At 48.5% G+C, this 17,549-nt stretch overlaps 8 protein-coding genes across 8 annotated transcripts; 4 read left to right on the top strand and 4 right to left on the bottom strand.

Moving 5' to 3' along the window:
- Nucleotides 1-261: 261 nt before the first annotated feature.
- Nucleotides 262-1,467, top strand: ELP4 (Elongator subunit ELP4; the record flags this gene model as incomplete). Its single annotated transcript, XM_076687097.1, has 1 exon — nt 262-1,467. One exon carries the CDS (start codon nt 262-264, stop codon nt 1,465-1,467), a length of 1,206 nt encoding a protein of 401 aa, XP_076538657.1.
- An 821-nt stretch (nt 1,468-2,288) lies between these two features.
- On the top strand, nt 2,289-3,920 carry TRVA0_050S00430 (F-box/WD repeat-containing protein; the record flags this gene model as incomplete). The annotated part of the gene is made up of 1 exon (XM_076687096.1): nt 2,289-3,920. The coding sequence occupies one exon, from the start codon at nt 2,289-2,291 to the stop codon at nt 3,918-3,920; it is 1,632 nt and encodes a 543-aa protein (XP_076538656.1).
- A 383-nt stretch (nt 3,921-4,303) lies between these two features.
- Nucleotides 4,304-7,178, bottom strand: CHS2 (chitin synthase CHS2; the record flags this gene model as incomplete). Its single annotated transcript, XM_076687095.1, has 2 exons — nt 4,304-7,122; nt 7,175-7,178. 2 exons carry the CDS (start codon nt 7,176-7,178, stop codon nt 4,304-4,306), a joined length of 2,823 nt encoding a protein of 940 aa, XP_076538655.1.
- Nucleotides 7,179-9,102: 1,924 nt separating this feature from the next.
- On the top strand, nt 9,103-10,008 carry SCO1 (SCO family protein; the record flags this gene model as incomplete). The annotated part of the gene is made up of 1 exon (XM_076687094.1): nt 9,103-10,008. The coding sequence occupies one exon, from the start codon at nt 9,103-9,105 to the stop codon at nt 10,006-10,008; it is 906 nt and encodes a 301-aa protein (XP_076538654.1).
- Nucleotides 10,009-10,144: 136 nt separating this feature from the next.
- TRVA0_050S00364 (uncharacterized protein) lies at nt 10,145-12,070 on the top strand (the record flags this gene model as incomplete). Its single annotated transcript, XM_076687093.1, has 2 exons — nt 10,145-11,288; nt 11,334-12,070. 2 exons carry the CDS (start codon nt 10,145-10,147, stop codon nt 12,068-12,070), a joined length of 1,881 nt encoding a protein of 626 aa, XP_076538653.1.
- A 153-nt stretch (nt 12,071-12,223) lies between these two features.
- Nucleotides 12,224-13,552, bottom strand: TRVA0_050S00342 (uncharacterized protein; the record flags this gene model as incomplete). The annotated part of the gene is made up of 1 exon (XM_076687092.1): nt 12,224-13,552. The coding sequence occupies one exon, from the start codon at nt 13,550-13,552 to the stop codon at nt 12,224-12,226; it is 1,329 nt and encodes a 442-aa protein (XP_076538652.1).
- Nucleotides 13,553-14,457: 905 nt separating this feature from the next.
- OLA1 (Obg-like ATPase) lies at nt 14,458-15,642 on the bottom strand (the record flags this gene model as incomplete). The annotated part of the gene is made up of 1 exon (XM_076687091.1): nt 14,458-15,642. The coding sequence occupies one exon, from the start codon at nt 15,640-15,642 to the stop codon at nt 14,458-14,460; it is 1,185 nt and encodes a 394-aa protein (XP_076538651.1).
- A 319-nt stretch (nt 15,643-15,961) lies between these two features.
- CUS2 (U2 snRNP complex subunit CUS2) lies at nt 15,962-17,074 on the bottom strand (the record flags this gene model as incomplete). The annotated part of the gene is made up of 1 exon (XM_076687090.1): nt 15,962-17,074. The coding sequence occupies one exon, from the start codon at nt 17,072-17,074 to the stop codon at nt 15,962-15,964; it is 1,113 nt and encodes a 370-aa protein (XP_076538650.1).
- Between the last annotated feature and the right edge of the window lie 475 nt (nt 17,075-17,549).

Here is a 17,549-nt window from a genome sequence, read left to right as displayed (position 1 = left end):
GACCAAATAGTCAAACCAAACCAAATGCCTTAGTTCAATCAAATGTGGTAAATGCGGGTAAACTTGCGCAACAACAGAAAGCTCACAGGGGGCCTGTAGTTTCTTTCTCTTACCCCTGAGCGGCGGAGATCCAAAGGTGATATGATTTTTTTTCCGTCGCACGGCTGAAGCTGAAAAAAAAATAATATTACTGCGGTCATCGTTTCGAACCCCGCTAGTGCACTTTTAAGTGACTTATTATCACCAACATTCACAGATCGAATGTCGTTCAGGAAGAAAACAGTAGTGCTTTCAGGACCCAATGCATCCGCTGTACCGGGAAGAGCTCCAGTAGTTCCTTTAGGGACGACTCGTGGTGGACCTGGCCAAACTCGTGCGATAAGAAACGAAATCCTAAATCACGCAGGAGTTAAGCCCTCAGTCCAGACGTCGCATCCGACTGTGTCGACGGGAAGTAATGACCTCGATAGTCTTCTGGGCCACTGGGGCCTGCCTCTGGGAAATATGCTGCTTATTGAAGAGAGCGGAACGACCGAGTTCAACAGCATACTTATGCGGTCATTTGCAGCACAGGGAGTCGTCCACAACCGTCTGGGTACATCAGGAAAGACCCAAATAGTGGTCATTGGCGCAGACGAGAACTGGGGCAGAGAGCTTCCTGGCATTTACAAGGACAAAAAGGAGCTCAAGCGGGAAAAGATCGAGAAAGAAGAGTCCAAAGTATCAGTAGGCAACTTAGCCAACTCTTCTTCTAGCTCTTCCAAAGATATGAAAATTGCATGGAGATATGCTCGGCAGGCAGGGACCAGCGTCGCCGCAGCTTCTCGAACGATTGTGGATACTAGTAAGCCCGACTACAATACCAAGTTCGATTTCACGTCGCGACTAGTACCGGCGCCAACTCCTGCCAGCGGAGAGATCGAATATATCAGCCCAGCATATGCAACAAATGTGTTTGCTGGTATCCTTGAGCGGCTCGAGCTGACAGTTAACAAAGCACAACAGTCGAACACCGTCGTTCGACTACTGGTGCCATCGCTCCTCCACCCAGCATTGTACCCGCTAGACGCTACGTCCCAGGTACTGCCGTTCCTACATGGACTTAAATCGCTGTGTCGGCGGTATGCGTCCAACGTGGCCGTGCTCGTGTCGTTCTCGCTCGAGCTGTTCCCGCGAACGACGCCTCTTACGCGATGGATTGAACTCACAGCCGATGGTGTACTTCACTTGGAGCCGTTCCCCGATAGCCTGCTCCCTGAAAAGGACTCTTCGTCCGAAAAAATCAACCAAGGCTTGCTGCACATTTACAAGCTACCAGTGACCTCAGAGCGCGGGCTCATGGTCAAGCGTCTCTCTGAGCACGCATTCCGCGCTGGGCGCAAGCAGTTTGAAATCAAGGAGTTTGGCATCCCTGTTGAAGAACCCGATTCGTCTCAGCCGGCCACCACGAATCCTATGGACTATTAACAACGGGATCAATATGTACTGGGCCGCACGAGCCGCACGAGCCGCATAGTTTGCGGCTCTCTTGAAATTGGGAATTGCTGGGACATGTCTGTCTGTCTGTCTGTGCAGAGCACCAACAAAGTATACCAATGAAAGAAGCGCAATGACTATCGAGGGGACGCGAAAATACCAAGTACTGTCATCAGCGTCGGGGTATAGCAGCTCTAGACTTCTCTCCCATACCCCTGCGTCAATGGTCTTAATGTATCTACCATGGTGCACCTTGCTGTACTTACGAAGTGCTATTTATGGACATTCCTAGCAAATCCCCCCCTTCAATGCTATCGCATTGCCCCCCAATTATTCTCAAATATTCACATATCACGAACTTGATGAACTTCACCAGCATGAAGAAAAAACAAGGCCTATTTTTAGGTGCGGCGCGCGGCGCGAGCGGCTAAGACAAGGCCAGGTGATTATATGTAGGTCGCGGGCCGGCAAACACCAAAGGAGACTAGTCAGATTTCCCAGCAAGAGTAAACTTGCCAACCTGACAACCACTTTTCTTGCTAGCCGTAGACCCTGTAAACCCTGTAAATGTGTATTACAATTGTAATTGCGTAGATTCTGTGCTGCTTTTTGTAGTCTCTCGCCGCTCTCCTAGATTAAGTTGTGCTGTAGCCTGAGTGATTTGCAGTGCATTTCGGGTGCGCGCTACGGAACCGGGTCTACAGTTTGCATTCATCACAGGCGAGATCACACAAAACTGCATACCCACATACTATCCTCATCCACCACCGCACTACCACGGGTGTACGAAAGAGAGAGAGTGTGCGTGTGTCATGAGAGTCTCTAGAGAATTATTCTCTCATGACCGGCGGCAGGATCCTGTGCTCAACAGCAGCGCTAGTGAGCCTGCGCTGCGGGGCAAGAAGGAAGAGCACAGCGGTCTCTCGCTGCCCAAGTTCAAGCTCAAAGTGCCGAGCAAGGCCCAGTTCACAAAGCTTCTGAGCAAAACCCCACTGGTGAATGTCTATTTTGGATCGTCGGCACCAGCCGTAGACCAGTCTCCCGCTGAGACGAGTAGCAAGAAAAGTGCCAGAAGCGTCCGAAGCCGCGCCGTGAGTAACGCATCGAGCGCCTCGCTGGGGCTCATGACGCTGTCTAAGTTCACATCGCATTCGTCGCTCTCCGTGTACGACGGCCTCAAGTCTACGCTTGGCTACGCGCGAGACCGCGTGCTAGGCGAGACGGAGTCGGGAGTCGCGTTTAACGAGTTTGACGATGAGGAGGACGGGTCTAGCGCCGATTGCGGGCGGTCGACTATGCTGCCGTACGAGTTGATGCTCGAGCTGTTCCAGCATATGGACGATAAGACGCTGACGACCTGCGAACGGCTTAACAGCACCTGGTACGACATTGCTAATACTAACTCGGTGTGGAGGTCGCGGTTCCGCGAAAACCACCTCTGGTCGACGGTGGAGTGCATTCCCGACGATATCAACTGGAAGAAGCTGTACAAAATCCGGGCCGAGCTCGATAGACGGTGGAAGAACGGCAGCTATAAGGCCGTCTCTTTCCAGGGACACAAGGATAGCATATACTGCGTACAGTTTGACGACGAAAAGATCATAACTGGCTCGCGGGACCAGACCATTCGCGTGTGGTGCACGAGGACAGGCAAGGCGCTTAGAACGGTCAGCCGCACTAGCAGTAGCACAATTGGCCATACGCGGTCTATTCTGTGCCTGAAGTACGACGACCAGGTCATGATTACAGGTTCTAGCGACTGTACTTGTATTTTGTGGGACATTAAGACGTTCAAGCCTCTCGGACAGTTCTTTAGACACAATGGAGGCGTGCTGGATGTTGCCCTCAACGACAATTATATAGTATCCTGCTCTAAGGACAGCAGGATATGTGTTTGGGATAGAAGTAGCCCGAAGTACTCGACGGTTGTTTACCTGACGGGCCACCAGGGCCCGGTAAACGCGGTCGATATTCGAGGCGACATTATTGTCTCTGCTGGCGGAGACAGTACGGTGCGAGTGTGGAGTGTTTCGCAGCAGCTGTGTGTTCGGGTGCTCCAGGGTCACACGAGAGGGCTGGCATGTGTGCATATATCGGAGGATGGCAAGTACATCGCCAGTGGGAGTAACGACAATACCATTCGTGTGTGGGATTTGGAGACTGGGGCTTGCATCCACGTTTTGCACGGCCACGTCCAACTGGTACGGTCGATATTCATCTTCAACGATACAATTGTGTCTGGATCGTACGACCAGACGATAAAGATATGGAACTTGACGACTGGCGAACTGCTCAAGGACATTATCGGATTGCATGGCAGCTGGGTGTTCAGTACCCGTGCCGATATTAAGCGCATCGTCACAACCTCAATGGGGGTCCGACCGGTTGTTATGGATTATAGCTACGGGCTCGATGAAGAGTACCTAGGGTTTATCCATTCATGATTAATGTTTGTATATTATACAATGTGTATACTAATTTCCACCCATATGTCAAACTGCCTGGCATTTACCACTATAGCTAGCGAGGGTATTCTTGTAGCTTCTGGGGGAGCTCGAATACACGTCAGAGTTAGCACAATTGGGGGGACCAGTCCCCCCAAACCCCCCTGGGGCTCCGCTACGCGGAGATCTGGTTGATGTTTCTTGTAACGGGGGTTTGGGGGCAGAGCCCCCAACTACGGGAGCTCGAGGGCTGGCCCTCGAATAAACAGGGGAAATGGTAAGGTGGTTTGGTAATAGCTTATAAATATTTGTCTTCATGAACATATCAATCCCTTATAAATATTAGTTTATACATAATTTTCTCTATCATTAGAACGTTAGAATTAAGATTGGCCAGTAAGAGAAGAATTATTTCGTCGTCGGTTGTATACACGATGTCGAGACTCTGACAGGTATCGCGCACTGGATTGCACAAGATATGCAAGAGAGCCAAGAGCCCGGAAGGCTGCAAGAGCCGCAACACTCCACAGGATGACCTTCAAGTAAATGTTGTTGTTAGTGTGACCCGTGCCGAACACCTGGGTAATAATCATGGCAAGAAGCGCATTGGCAACCATCCACACAAGAACAACCCGGGTTCTAATCTCCCGGTAGTAGTCCTCGGTAACAGTCTTCTCGCTTGGTGGTTCTTCCGGGATCTTCTTGTGCTCTCGGAGGTTGCAAAGGGCGTCCTCATAGCCAGAATCAATATCCAGCTGCTCGCTGGGGATCTCAATTTCGACAACGTCCTTGCCCGCCTCGGCCTTGACAACGGCCGAACCCAAATCCATCTTGAGCTCATTATCACCTTTGGTACCCCAGGTCACATCGTGGGTATTGCAGAATGCATAGATCTGGAGAGTCACAGTGTATGCTGGTAGAAGGAAGAAGTACTGGAGACTGGAAGTAATAAGGTGCCAGGGGTCGAGGTAGAGCACCGACATGATGATATAGAGGCCGTACGTCGACGCAAGGGAAACGAAAATGGTCGTAAACACATTATTGCCGAGCGTGGCGCCTTCGTCAGAGATCATGAGCGTTTTGATCACGAAATACAGACCACAGCCGGTAGCATATGCAGCCGCAATAGCGAGCAATATCATGCAAGTCATGAACATCCCGCTAGCGCCCTGCGGACGATTTCCCAGAGAAAGAATAAACTGGGAGCAAATGACACAAATTAGGATATACTTGAACACAAGGAAGAGGTAGAGACCGCCATTGTGAGGGATCTCGGCGGCGTTCGGGCCAGCAAGAGAGCCGGCAACGAAGTAGAATGCAAGATAAAAGTTGGCCAGAGAAAAGAAGGTGAAAACGAGCTGAATGAACTGGTATGCAAACTCGAGATGGAAGAAGAACTTTCGCAGGAAAGAGTGATCCGTGTGCCAAATCTGTCGAAAGTGGGTCTGTGCATAGATGGCAGCGAAGAGCGAACCATTGAGCCATCGTCGTCGCTGACTGATGAACTCGGGCACCGATTCGGGCACATCGGTCTCACCAGTGGCCTGTCGGACGTACTTGAGCACCCACTTCTCACCCTTTTTGGCTACAAGCTCCCAGCACAGAATTCGGTCCTCGGCAAGGTACATGTTCGAAGAGAAGATGTCGTTACCATGGGTATGCAGTTTTTCGCCCCTGAAATACTTCTCAAGCGGACCAGTACCGTCAGGGTGATTCTTGAGCGCTCGGTATCGGTAGGCTGAAAGGGCACCTGGCAGCACCGATATGTATCCAAATGCACTCTCAAGTGGCTTGTCAAGAATGTTGGACATTTTGTACTCGAAATTCTGGGCCGCTACTAGTGGGTTAAGCAGCTTCTCCATGTGCTTGCCCTTCATAGCCTTGATCTCACCGCACGCACCAGCGACGTTCGAATCGGAGTCAAACGCCTTCCATAGGTGGTAGAGAGATGTAGAGCTTGGCTTGGTACCGACATCAAGCAGCACGCAGACATTAGGGTCAAGCACAGGGCAGAAGGCGTTGAACAGCCATCGGTGAGAATTGATCTTCTTGGCGTTCTTTTCCTTGAGACAGAAAACCATCTGTACTGGTACAATGCCCTTCTCGGCGCCCTGGAACTTGAGCTCCGAGTCCAGCGACACCTGAGTAGTGTACTCAAAGATGTGAGCCTGGACTTCGTTGCCGTTGACAAAGTTCTTGGCAATGCCCTCCTGGAAGACACCCATTGCCGACATGACGTCCAGGACGCGGGGATGGATCTTGGATCGACCGTCGGAGACTACGCATACAACCACCTTTTTCCAGCCGTCCTTGCCCCAGACACGGCTCTTGTTTCGAGAGCACAAGTGAGCAATGTTCTTCATCACGGCGTGCAGGGTACGGGTGAATGCAACTTCGTCCTCATTGTACATCGTGATGCATACACAGAGCTGGATCTCCCGCTCATAAATGGCCTGTCTCAGAGTGAACCCGCTTTCTGTGAAGTAATCGGGATCCGCGGTGCAAGCAGTGTATCGCATGTATACAAATTCATCGTTATCACGTCGCGGCAAGAAGCTATACAGCTTAGTCGGAACTGGACAGTCAAGGATAAGGTTACCGCGGACGAGCTTGACCTCTTTTCGCGTCATTGACTTGTGTCGTCGCGGCTGGGCCTTGAGCGGAGCTTCAAAGAGCTCAGTGCTCAGGGTGGCCTCAGAGCCCTCTGATTCCATTCCATCGTCTTCGGGAACTAAATATGCGTCATCGTTGTCGACGTAAGACCGGTCGTCGTCATCCTCGTATTCGTAATCGACGGTTGAGCCTTCAAGAAGATGACCATCCTCATCTTCTTCATACGAGATGTAGCTGTTGGTGTCTGAGGCCGTGACGGTTTCGGTAGTGGTGACGGTCTCCGAAGGAGCGTATCGCGACGGAAGACCATTGTAGGCGGAGTTTCGGTAATTGGCCTGGTGTGGCGACTGGTAGGCGGCCCGAGGAGACGCAAAGCTTGGCTGGGATGGCAGCGGAATGTTCGGGATATTCTCGTCCATCTCAATTGGAGTGTGGTCTCGGACTGGCGACTCCAGCCGGGTCCACTCGGCCCGTGGAGTCATAGTGTTTGCAAACCGCATTGGAGAGTATCTAGTCGGCGAAGAGCCGTGGACCCGCGTAGGAGAGGCACTTCGTTCTGGACTGGCTGGAGCATTGTAATCCAATTCCTCTATTCAACTGTTAGCAAAAAAAATATGTTCAATTCATGCAAAAATACTCACCCATGTGGAATTGAACCGGACGGGTTGGCGAGTGAGCTGGCGACGGCATGCCTGGAAGGTTTCGAGGCCTCTGGGGGCTGCTCGATCGCCCGTCGTGTGGATTCATTGCGCGGATTGAGATCTATTTGACGCGTTTTTTGGCAAATAAAAAAAATAATTGTCCAATTAACCCACGTCGATGTCTCTTCGGTGTCGAGGGGAGAATAGAAAAATGGACAGAATGGAAGGAAGAAAAAAGGACAAAATCTCCGGACTGCAAGAGGGTATCTTCCATGCCTGGTGAAGCCCACAAAACAAAAATAATCAATGCGGTGTTCCGCCGGTTGTTTACATCCTTCCCAAACAAGCCCGCTTGTGCCATGCATCACCCAACTTGTTCGGCCAAAGGGTGTGTTTTGTTTTTGCCCAAAAAAAGCCGCACCGGTACCCCTGACCTGGCTCCACGCGCGTCTCAACACAATGAAAATCCAAACAATTGGCCTCCGAAGGCTCGTCTTTGACTGGATTTCTGGAGAGGATGTCAAATAGCATGCCCATATAGCAATGGGCAAGTCTAACTAGTGTTGAGTGGGCCAATCGTGCAAATGTAATTGTGAGGCGGCAGCGCAGATCTTTCACCTCTTCTCCTGTGGCGCATAATTCAGGGTTATCTTCCCCTTTCTCCGCGGTTCACGACAGGTGGTAGAACCCCAATTAACGACCATTGACTTGATTGTAATCCCTGGATGACATATCACCAGCAGGATATACAGCAACAAACCGTCCGATCACCCGCATTTGAAGAGCCTCCAATGTGTGCTTTTTGTTGACGTGAGTTGGGAAGAATGCGCTCTTATGCACGTGCAATTAGACGCCAAAGGTACAAGCCTCAGTAGCTGCTACTATTGTACCTCTCTCTGTCATACCAATGTCTTGTCAATGGTAAAGTGCTCATCATTTCTGGTGGCAAATTCTTCTCAGCCTCTCTGGGTCCGACAATCCTTGGCATGAAAACTCCAGACCATGTCAATGTCGTTTTGCTGGATGGACAGTTAAGATGCGTCGTGTATGTGGGTAAACGCAAGATGTGCAAGGCGACCCCCGGTATACGCGTGTGGAGGCGCGCCCGCCCTCACGTGTGTCCACTTTAATTAGAGTGGCTGGTGCATATCTGTGCTTGATACCGCCAATATTGTCGCTTTTTTGGTATTAAATATGTCAATAAGTTTAATAGTTTGTTAAATTAGAAGAAGTGCTGTAATTGCTGGTTATGAAAAATAAATTTGGCTTAATCAATGCAATTGCGTAGCTCTGGAGTAGGTACCGGTTACAGTACTGTGCCGTGTAACCCATGATGGCGCTGTGCAGGTATTAAATAGAGTGGCGGGTAGGGTCCATTGGACGTGAAAAGAACTGCGCACGTACGCCTCGGCCGTTGCCTTTGGCTGTAATTCATGTCGGTAGGATAAGCTACCAGAAGCTTTCGTCTGCATATCACGGCGTTCTTGAGGAACTTGGGCCATTTGATAAATAAAACGGTTGCACCGCACACAAATAACTCGCTGTAATACTACGTAGCTGATAACAGGTATCGCACAAATACAATGTAATTCGTTGTAATGCTACGTAGTTGATACAATAGGTATCGAACTCGGAGGGACTTCTGATCCGCTTAGCTCCACTGTCACTGGGTAGAAGACTGTTTTCTACCACTACTAATAATGTGGATTGCATTTCAGGCTTGTATACTGAATTATATAAAAAAATATTTTTAGTGCACAAAACCGTTATTTTTCATTCATTCACCAGCCTCGTTTGAAGTGCGATGTGCACGCCGCATCTTCTGCGGCTCAGTTATATAAGTGATTGCATTACGTAATCCGAAAAATGAAAAATGTCGATTATGACGTTTGAGCAAAATATTGACAAAGTCATACGACAAGACGATAATGTTGAATAGAAGTGCGAGGCTGTGGAGCACAGTAGGCCCACTACGTACTGGCCCAGACAGCCGAAGACTGTTCGGTTCTGCGCGAGTCCTGTTCAACGAGGCCAAAAAGGACGAGAAGGAAGACCTTGCTTCGCGAGGCGTCAAGGACCCCGGTACCGCAGTGCACGGGTATGATCCGCTCAAGCCGCGAAAGCCATTGAGCCGAATTGCCATTGGCGACCAGAAGAGGTACGACCCCGAAAGGGCCGAGCGACAGAAGCTTGTTGGCATGCTGAATTGGAAAGCGGCTCTTCTATTTATTCTTACCGGTGCAGGGCTGACCTGGTACTTCGTGAAGGAGAAGGCCCGGGTCGACCAAGAGCGAGAGGCAGCGCTGAACAAAGGCATTGGTAAGCCGAAGGTTGGTGGCCCATTCAACCTGGTTGACCACAACGGCAACAAGTTTACCGATAAGGACCTGCACGGTAAATTCTCTTTGGTGTACTTTGGCTTTTCTCACTGCCCAGATATCTGCCCAGAAGAGCTGGATAACATGGTAGAAATGATCGAGGACATCAACCGGGACACGGAGGTGTTCAAGCCAATCTTCATCACCTGCGATCCTCACCGAGATACGCCAGAGGTCCTGAAGGACTATTTAGCCGAGTTCCATCCCTCGATTCTTGGATTGACTGGTACCTACGATGATATCAAGCAGACCTGCAAGCACTACCGAGTCTACTTCTCCACTCCGGCAGACTTGAAGCCAGGTCAGGACTATCTCGTGGACCACTCCATCTTCTTCTACCTTATGGATCCGCAGGGCCAGTTTGTAGACGCCCTGGGTCGAAACAATACTCCAAAGGAGGCCAGCGATAAGATCAAACAGCATATCAAGGAGTGGAAGCCCGATCCAAACTTGTAGATTCATCGGGGGCCGATTATACAGCAAACTTTATAGCTAATCTTGTAAATAGTGATATAATAACCTTTTTCTCCGTTATTACCTGTCTCTGTTTATACTGTTTACTTGACAAGGTACGCCACTCATTAATCGGAAGATGTTGTGGGTAGCACTCATTGTGGCCTTGACTCGACTGGCTGTGCTAGTTTCGGCGGCCAAGAGCCGAGATGGATTCACCTATGAGCATTTGACAGATGTGTGGACCAACTACTTTGTAATCCCTAGTGCTCTGTTAAATTCCGCTGATTTGAATTCCTTGGGGCTGTCTGAATATGCCAGCAGTGGCAAGCTCCTCGACGCCAGTGCGCTCGGCAGGACTTTCGTTATGAAAGACGGTGGACCCATTTTCATTCCAACTCAAAGCTCACTGCTCTTCCTATTCAACAACACCTCCACCAATGGCCCCTCGGCAAAGATTACTGCGAATAGGCTCATTTCCGAGCAATTCATCCAGACATCACTGCCATTCGGACTGCCGCAGTACCATTACATGGTTGATCTGTTCCTAATGGCGCCTCGAGCCAAACTCAACAACACAGAGAGTGTGCTCAGAACGGGAGACGAATGGCTATCAAATCTAGGCTTTGAAATCCCCCAGATTCCACTTTCCGCCGAAATGCTTAATGAGACCCAACCAATTGTCGCATTCGTGTTCCAATCTGCTCAAAACCTTGAGGATTTTGAAGTCTCTGCCGCTGACGCTGATGATTCGGTGAAGCACGAAAGTTACTATATTGCAAAAGGACAAGTCTCTGATGCATTACTATCATCGTCTTCTGAGATTGCTAAGGCGGTTATCGCCAGTAGCGATAATTTCTTTGACAATTTCGCTCGTCTTTGGGTGTCAACGCTCGGATCTGATGCTCTTTTCAGCTCATTGTTCTGTCAGGTTAACTCTAAGGTGCACGAGCTGAGCTATTGCTTGAGAATCAATGAGAGTGGTGCTGAGGTATCATTGATAGGGAGACGTCCTGAACCCAAAAGAAACGAGAAAATAACTCCATTGAAAAAGCGAACCCTCGATTTCTTGGATTTAGATGACGATGACTGTGATGATGACGACGATGACGATGATGATGACGATGACGACTGCGATGGCTTCGACTGGCTCAACATTTACGACTGGAGGTATGAGACAAAAATGGCTGCCTCGCGCCAACTAAAAACAATGATTGGCCTCATAGAACATTTCTTGCCGGATGAAGACGACGATGATGACTGTATGGGGATGTTCCAGTCACGTAAGTGCTACTTGTTTTTTCAATTGCAGTATTAACCAGCGATAGTACGTGTTCATCTCCAAGATGAGAAGCCTCTGAAGGCCCTGAAATTTAACAACCCTGTTAAGCGTCCGCCAAACCTCACGAAACCACCAGGTGTCCGGGCTTCTCCACTAATCAAGCGAGTCACCATCCCTGCTGAACTTCTACAGTCCAAACTACGTGTGAGCAATATGGGCTATAAGATTCATGACCGCTTCTATTTGCGAAAGACGCCCTCAATCGAGTCGATCAGCCCAATTCCGACAGGAGCTGGTATCAAAAATGGTGAAGTTAACAACTTTAAGCCAGCTGTTTACACGGCCTCCCTTAACTATGTATTCGAAATTGCCAAACCTATTGACAAAGAGGAGGACTATGACGACTGCGAGCCTGAAATTGATTCCACTGACGGTGAAAGCGATACTGAAGCTAACGATTGCGAAGATGACGAAGGCGATATCCCAGACGACTTCGACGACGATAATATCCCTGACGGGAATATTGATGAAGATTACGATGACTGTATTCCAGAAACAAATGATAACCCTGAAGTTGGATATGAAGCCGATACAAATTTTGACAACGTTCGAATGTATAGTTATCGTGAATCCAACTTTCAGAATTCGCTATTGCGAAAAAGAAGTACGAAGCCTCATGGTGATATAGCGAAAGACACCGACTGTGTTGAGATCACTTGGAAACGTGTTTTTACACACTCTCTTTTCGGCGATCCTATTAATTTCTGTAACCAGCGAAACTAGAGCTAGCTATCTTTTTAACCTATAACGCAATTGAATTACACTGTAATGTAGTCGTTGTATAGTTATATTCCCATTGGAACTGCATTAACAAGGTATATCAAGGCATTAAACGCTAGGTGATTCCTTTAAATTAAATTATTGTTAGTAAATGTTCTATTTGACAAGAGCACTGAGGAAATTGTTCAGTTGATTGTAGATCTGATTGCCGAACGTCTGCAGAGCTGAGTAGTCAAGGACGCTCGATGAGCTAAGTTGGATTCGACAGCCCTTTTCGACAGGCTTTCCATCCATTCGGTCCTGCAACCAGCTGACTGCGTTTGCAGCTCCAAGAATACACTCTTCAATATGCTCAGTAGTTTCGGATATTTGGAACTCAATGTCAACTCCTTCACCACACCATTTGTCATAAAGAGCTTCTGCAGCAGAAAAAGGTGCCATTTCGTCCTTCACACCGTGGTACATGTAGAGAGGAGCTGTTGGGGTATGGTTCCCCAGGTTCTGTTGCGAAAGAATTTCCGTCATGTTTGGATCGAGGAGGATCTCTTTTCCAATTGTGACGTAGTCGAACAGGTTGTTATATTCGAAGTTGTAGACCGCCTGAATCTGGCACATTTCTCTGACAGTGTTAAACTTTGCCATCAGCTCAGGGATGCCATACATGTTAATCAAGTCTTGATATTCGGGGTATTCCTGGCTAATTCCAGCAATCCCGGAGAATACCATACCACTGTAAGGGCCATCATTGAGCGCAAGCCCGGTCGCGATAAGGTCGGCTACTGTTCCTCCGAGAGCAGATCCAATAATCTCCAGTTCCGGATAATAGGATGGAGCGAGTTGTGTAGCCCACCCCGTCGCCAGAGCCCCGTCGCTATATCCCCATAAAGCAACTTTGGCGTTTTTTTCGACACCGGTAATATTTTTAGAGTAGTTAAGCACTGCGCGTATGGAGTCGAGTGTCGCCTGGCCAGATTGAGTAGCAGCGGTCAGAGCGGCCTTAGGCCCATCAAAGTCAGGCGCATTGACGATCCAGCCAAGATCAAGACAGTATTCAATCAACGCTAACTCAGCTTGACTGGTGAAAGCATTGATATTAGAGCCCATCTGCAAGGAGTAAGAAGCAGCGCAGTTGACATACGCGGCGTCCACGGGAATTTGGTATGACAGAAGCTTGTTGAAGTCGGCATTATTTGGCACTAGTACTGTGGTAACAGTTGCCTCAGGTTTTCCGAAAGTATCGCTTGTTCGATAAAGAAGCTGATATGCTTCTTGGACACTAACGCGCATGTTCAAGATGCCTGGTGGGACTGGCATCTGTCGGTATCGCAGAATGGTACCGAGTGGTTCATCCTCGTACCCCTGGGGTGGTTTGTAAAAAGGGTCCTCAGTTGGTGGCAGCGGTATAGCTTGCTTCTCATTAATTGAAGCTCCCTGTACAACCAGTGCTGAGATCAAAAGGAACACGCAGGTGAGTATTTGGTTCATGTCCACGCATGGGCTTCATGCGTGTTCTATTGTTGACGCGCTAGTCATTTATATTTATACTACCTACCATAGAGGCAAGGGAGGAGAAATTCCAGAAGGTATTCCAAGGCCGTGGCCCCAGGAGGCCGGATGGAAACGATCTAAATTGGTGCAAGACCTAGGATCATCATCGTATTCAACGAATGTACCAAACGTCATACTTTTCGAGTAACGCTCATAGCAACCTTTTGCTTTCGCTGCATTACTGCTGTGTAGCCTTAAATGAGAAATACTCTCGAAGCCAAATACGATGGGGCATAATAGCAAATTTTAGCCTAAAAATCGATATGAATTTAGAGATCGGACGGGATGTGCTGAATTCCGAGGAGTCCCAGATAGGCAACCCCCTGGTTAATCGAATTAATAACGTGGTAGCGTACATACATCTTAAAAGGGGAGCCATCTGTAAAGGTACGTTATACGTTTTAGTGTAGCCAACGCGTATGGGTCCTCATTCTGGTCATACCTAGGCTCATTCGTTTATGATTACGGTTATCTATTAAGCATATTTGAGGCGCTCCAGCACGATTATTCAAGTGGTAACATAGCCCACGCCAGCCTTTATGCAACAGCTTATGCAGGGCTTTGATTTGACAGCTGTCAAATGTGCATAAACCATAAACAAATATCCACCTGGACTTTCCACTTGAAATATCAAATACCAGTACACATTTTTTACTCTCTACCATTGGCACCCTTGTATGGGGGCATTTCATGAGAATCAGGATAATTAAGAATACCGGTATTTATATAACAATGTAGGAGAATCACAAAAATAACGAAACGTAGAAGCTATAAGCTGATAATAAGATAGATGGAAAGACAAACATAAAATAAATATTAAGGAAGCGCTTTTTATTGTCTACTTAGTTCTTACCAGCGCCGGCTCGGAAGTAAATGATATCGCCGTCCTCTACAACGTAATCCTTACCCTTCTGCATGAGCTTACCACCGGCCTTGACAGCAGCCTCATCACCAAGCTCAATGAGATCATCGTACTTGGTGACCTGAGCAAGAATGAAAGTCTTCATCAGATCGTTGTGAATGACACCCGCGGCCTGTGGAGCCTTGGTGCCCTTTCGGATAGTCCACTCTCGGACCTCATCGGCACCGCAGGTGAAGAAGGAGATAAGGTTAAGGGTAGATCGCATAGTGGTGATGATCTTAGGAAGAGCAGACTGGGCGCCAATGCTCTTGAGCTCGGCCTCTCGCTCCTCGTCAGTCTCCATGTTGGCGAGTCGCTCCTCAAGAGAAACGGAGAATGGAATGAGCACGTCGCCCGGCGAGTTCTCGTCAATCCACTGCTTAATGGCTGGGAGGTTCTTGTTCTTCTTTCGGTTGTAGTCTCGCTCGCTGAGGTTAATGAGGTAGATAGCTGGCTTAGCGGTCAGGAGGAACATGGAGTTGATAATCTCAACCTCCTTTGGAGTCCAGTTGCCATTGGCAACTCGCTTACCATCCTCGAGGTACTTAATGAGCTGCTCAACAAAGGCGTACTCCTCCTTCTTGGTCTTAACCTCGAGAGACTGACCGCCTCGCTTGGTGATCTTCTCCACGCCCTCGAGGTGCTTCTTGGCAAACTCAATGTCCTTAATTCGCAGCTCGTCGACAATAATCTGCAAGTCTCGCACTGGGTTGACATCACCCTCAACGTGGGTGATCTCAGCATCGTCGAAGCATCGCACGACCTGGTAAATAGCATCAACGGATCGGATGTGGGACAAGAATGCATTGCCGAGACCCTCACCCTTGGAGGCACCCTTGGTCAAACCGGCAATATCGTACACAGTCTGGAAGGCTGGGACCTTGGAGGCCGGCTTGTACATCTCACAGAGCTTTTCGAATCGTGGAGATGGGACAATGACTCGGGCCTCTTCTGGATCAATGGTAGCGAATGGGTAGTTGGCTGGGTTACCAAGGGGACTTCGGGTGACGGCCTGGAAGAAGGTCGACTTACCGACATTGGCCAGACCGACAATACCGGCCTTCAGGTTGTTGCCTGGTCGACCAAGCAGCACCTTCTTCTCTTCCTGGACCTTCTTTGGAGGCATTTCTTTGGCAATTACTTTGTTTGAGGGTTTGGTTGAAGTGAATGACGTTTGTATAGCCTTTATATGAAATTTTTCAATGTTGAAAAATCGATGCTGAAATATACCCGTGATGGAAATTACTGCAGAACCATTTCGGTATTATTTTTCTGAACACCCCGTTAATACTGCTACTCTCGTTTCTCGGTTAATTGCTAGTACTGCATAATGTTTCATAATTCATTAGTTTTATATTGCAATGTAACCTTCCAGTAACAGTAAATGATTCATTATTGCGATATATATAACCAGTCACAGTCATACGGTGGGGCATTGAGGAGAATTATTGGTCGTCCTCTTCTTCTTCTTCTTCTTCTTCTTCTAACCATTCGCCAAACTTTTCCAGTCTATCCTGTTCCTCATTGTCCTCTTCGCTTTCTGGCATACCATCGCGTCGCCTAAATTTCTCCGCACCATCGTAAAGATACGCGTCCAATTTACGACGCGAGAAATACCGTCCTTTCATACGCCTGACACACGCTTCCGCATCAGAGGCGTCTTTGAACTTCACCACGACTATACCGTCGGGCTCGAGATCGTACAGGGTAACATTAGTGACTACGCCAATCTCTTCACAACCGTCTCGAATGTCTTCTTTAATGTCAAGTATTGCCGTATCGTCTTGTTCCAACTCATCCATGGAAAACACATACTTCAGCACAACTTCCCGGAGCCCTTCCTCTTCTAATCGCTCGTCATCCTCCTCCCAGTCCGCGATTTTACTATTTAGCTTGCGCATCTTTTTCCTGATCTGGATCTTTTCTTCATCCGTCAATTTAACCGGCTCTTTTTGCCGCCCTTCGTTTTCTCCAGCCTTTTCAAACTGAGCCTTTTCTACTCTAATTGGTCCCTTGGGATCCGGCACTCCTAGTCGAAGGTCTGTGCCGTCCATCATTTGAATTGCCAGGTCCACACTCTCCGGCCGGAAGTAATGAATGAGTCCATCACCCTTTAATTTATCATTTTCGTCTCGATATAGCTTGATCCGCTTCGAGTCGGTATGCAGATCTTCTCCAATCACCCCATATTTGCTAAACGTCTCTTCCAATTCTTTTTCTGTAGTGTCATTGGGCAGATTGGAGATATATATCGCTGTATTGACCCGCTCCTTCTTTGCTTCATCGTTGCGGCGTCGCTTCTTGCCGTTTTTCCTCTTTTTCTTATCTGCTTGAGGCTCTTCACTCCCATATGCCTCCTGCTGCTTGCTTAGATCCCCTTCATCGAACTTAGGTCTCCAGACGCCAACCTGTTCGTCCCAATGGTACTCGAGGTTCTGCTCCTCCATAATCCACTTCTGCGATACTTGGTCGAACGCAATGCGTGGATCGCTCTCTGCATTCTGAGGCTTGGAGTAGTCCTTCTTCTCCTTCACTCCCTCCTCTTCAGTCGAGCTCATCTTCCCTATAGCTAATCAGTTACGGTAGTCTTTTATCTTGATGTCGACCTTTTTTGTTAGATCAAATAGCTACACTAATTCACCCGATATTAGAAAAATGAGTTGAAATAACGGTGCTAATGTACTGGAATATGACCAGAGCTCGCCAGCTAGCTCCGAAGAACCATGTGTGCTTGGTCTATACTACTAGGAGTAGTTCATGGGGGACTGGTCCCGCCCAAACCCCCTGGATCTCCACTTCACGAAGGGCTCTACACAATTGGCCTAGCACGGGCACGCTAGCGCGTTAGATAACTGTCTCCTAGCACTTCACAAGTAGTCTTCTCAAATATGGTCAATTGACCAAGGGCTCGGAGTCTGCAAAAAAGCCTTTAACGAGCATACTAGATTATCAGCATCTACTAGGGCTCTGCCCAAGACTCCGTAGTTGGCGGCCCCCCCCCCTTCTCAGTGGATCACATTAACGAGGGTCTTA

The sequence above is a fragment of the Trichomonascus vanleenenianus genome (genome assembly GCF_965637985.1).
Source record: "Trichomonascus vanleenenianus strain CLIB 3782 genome assembly, contig: TRVA0_050S, whole genome shotgun sequence".
Lineage (NCBI taxonomy): Eukaryota > Fungi > Ascomycota > Dipodascomycetes > Dipodascales > Trichomonascaceae > Blastobotrys > Blastobotrys vanleenenianus.
This window is presented reverse-complemented; position numbering and strand designations above follow the sequence as displayed.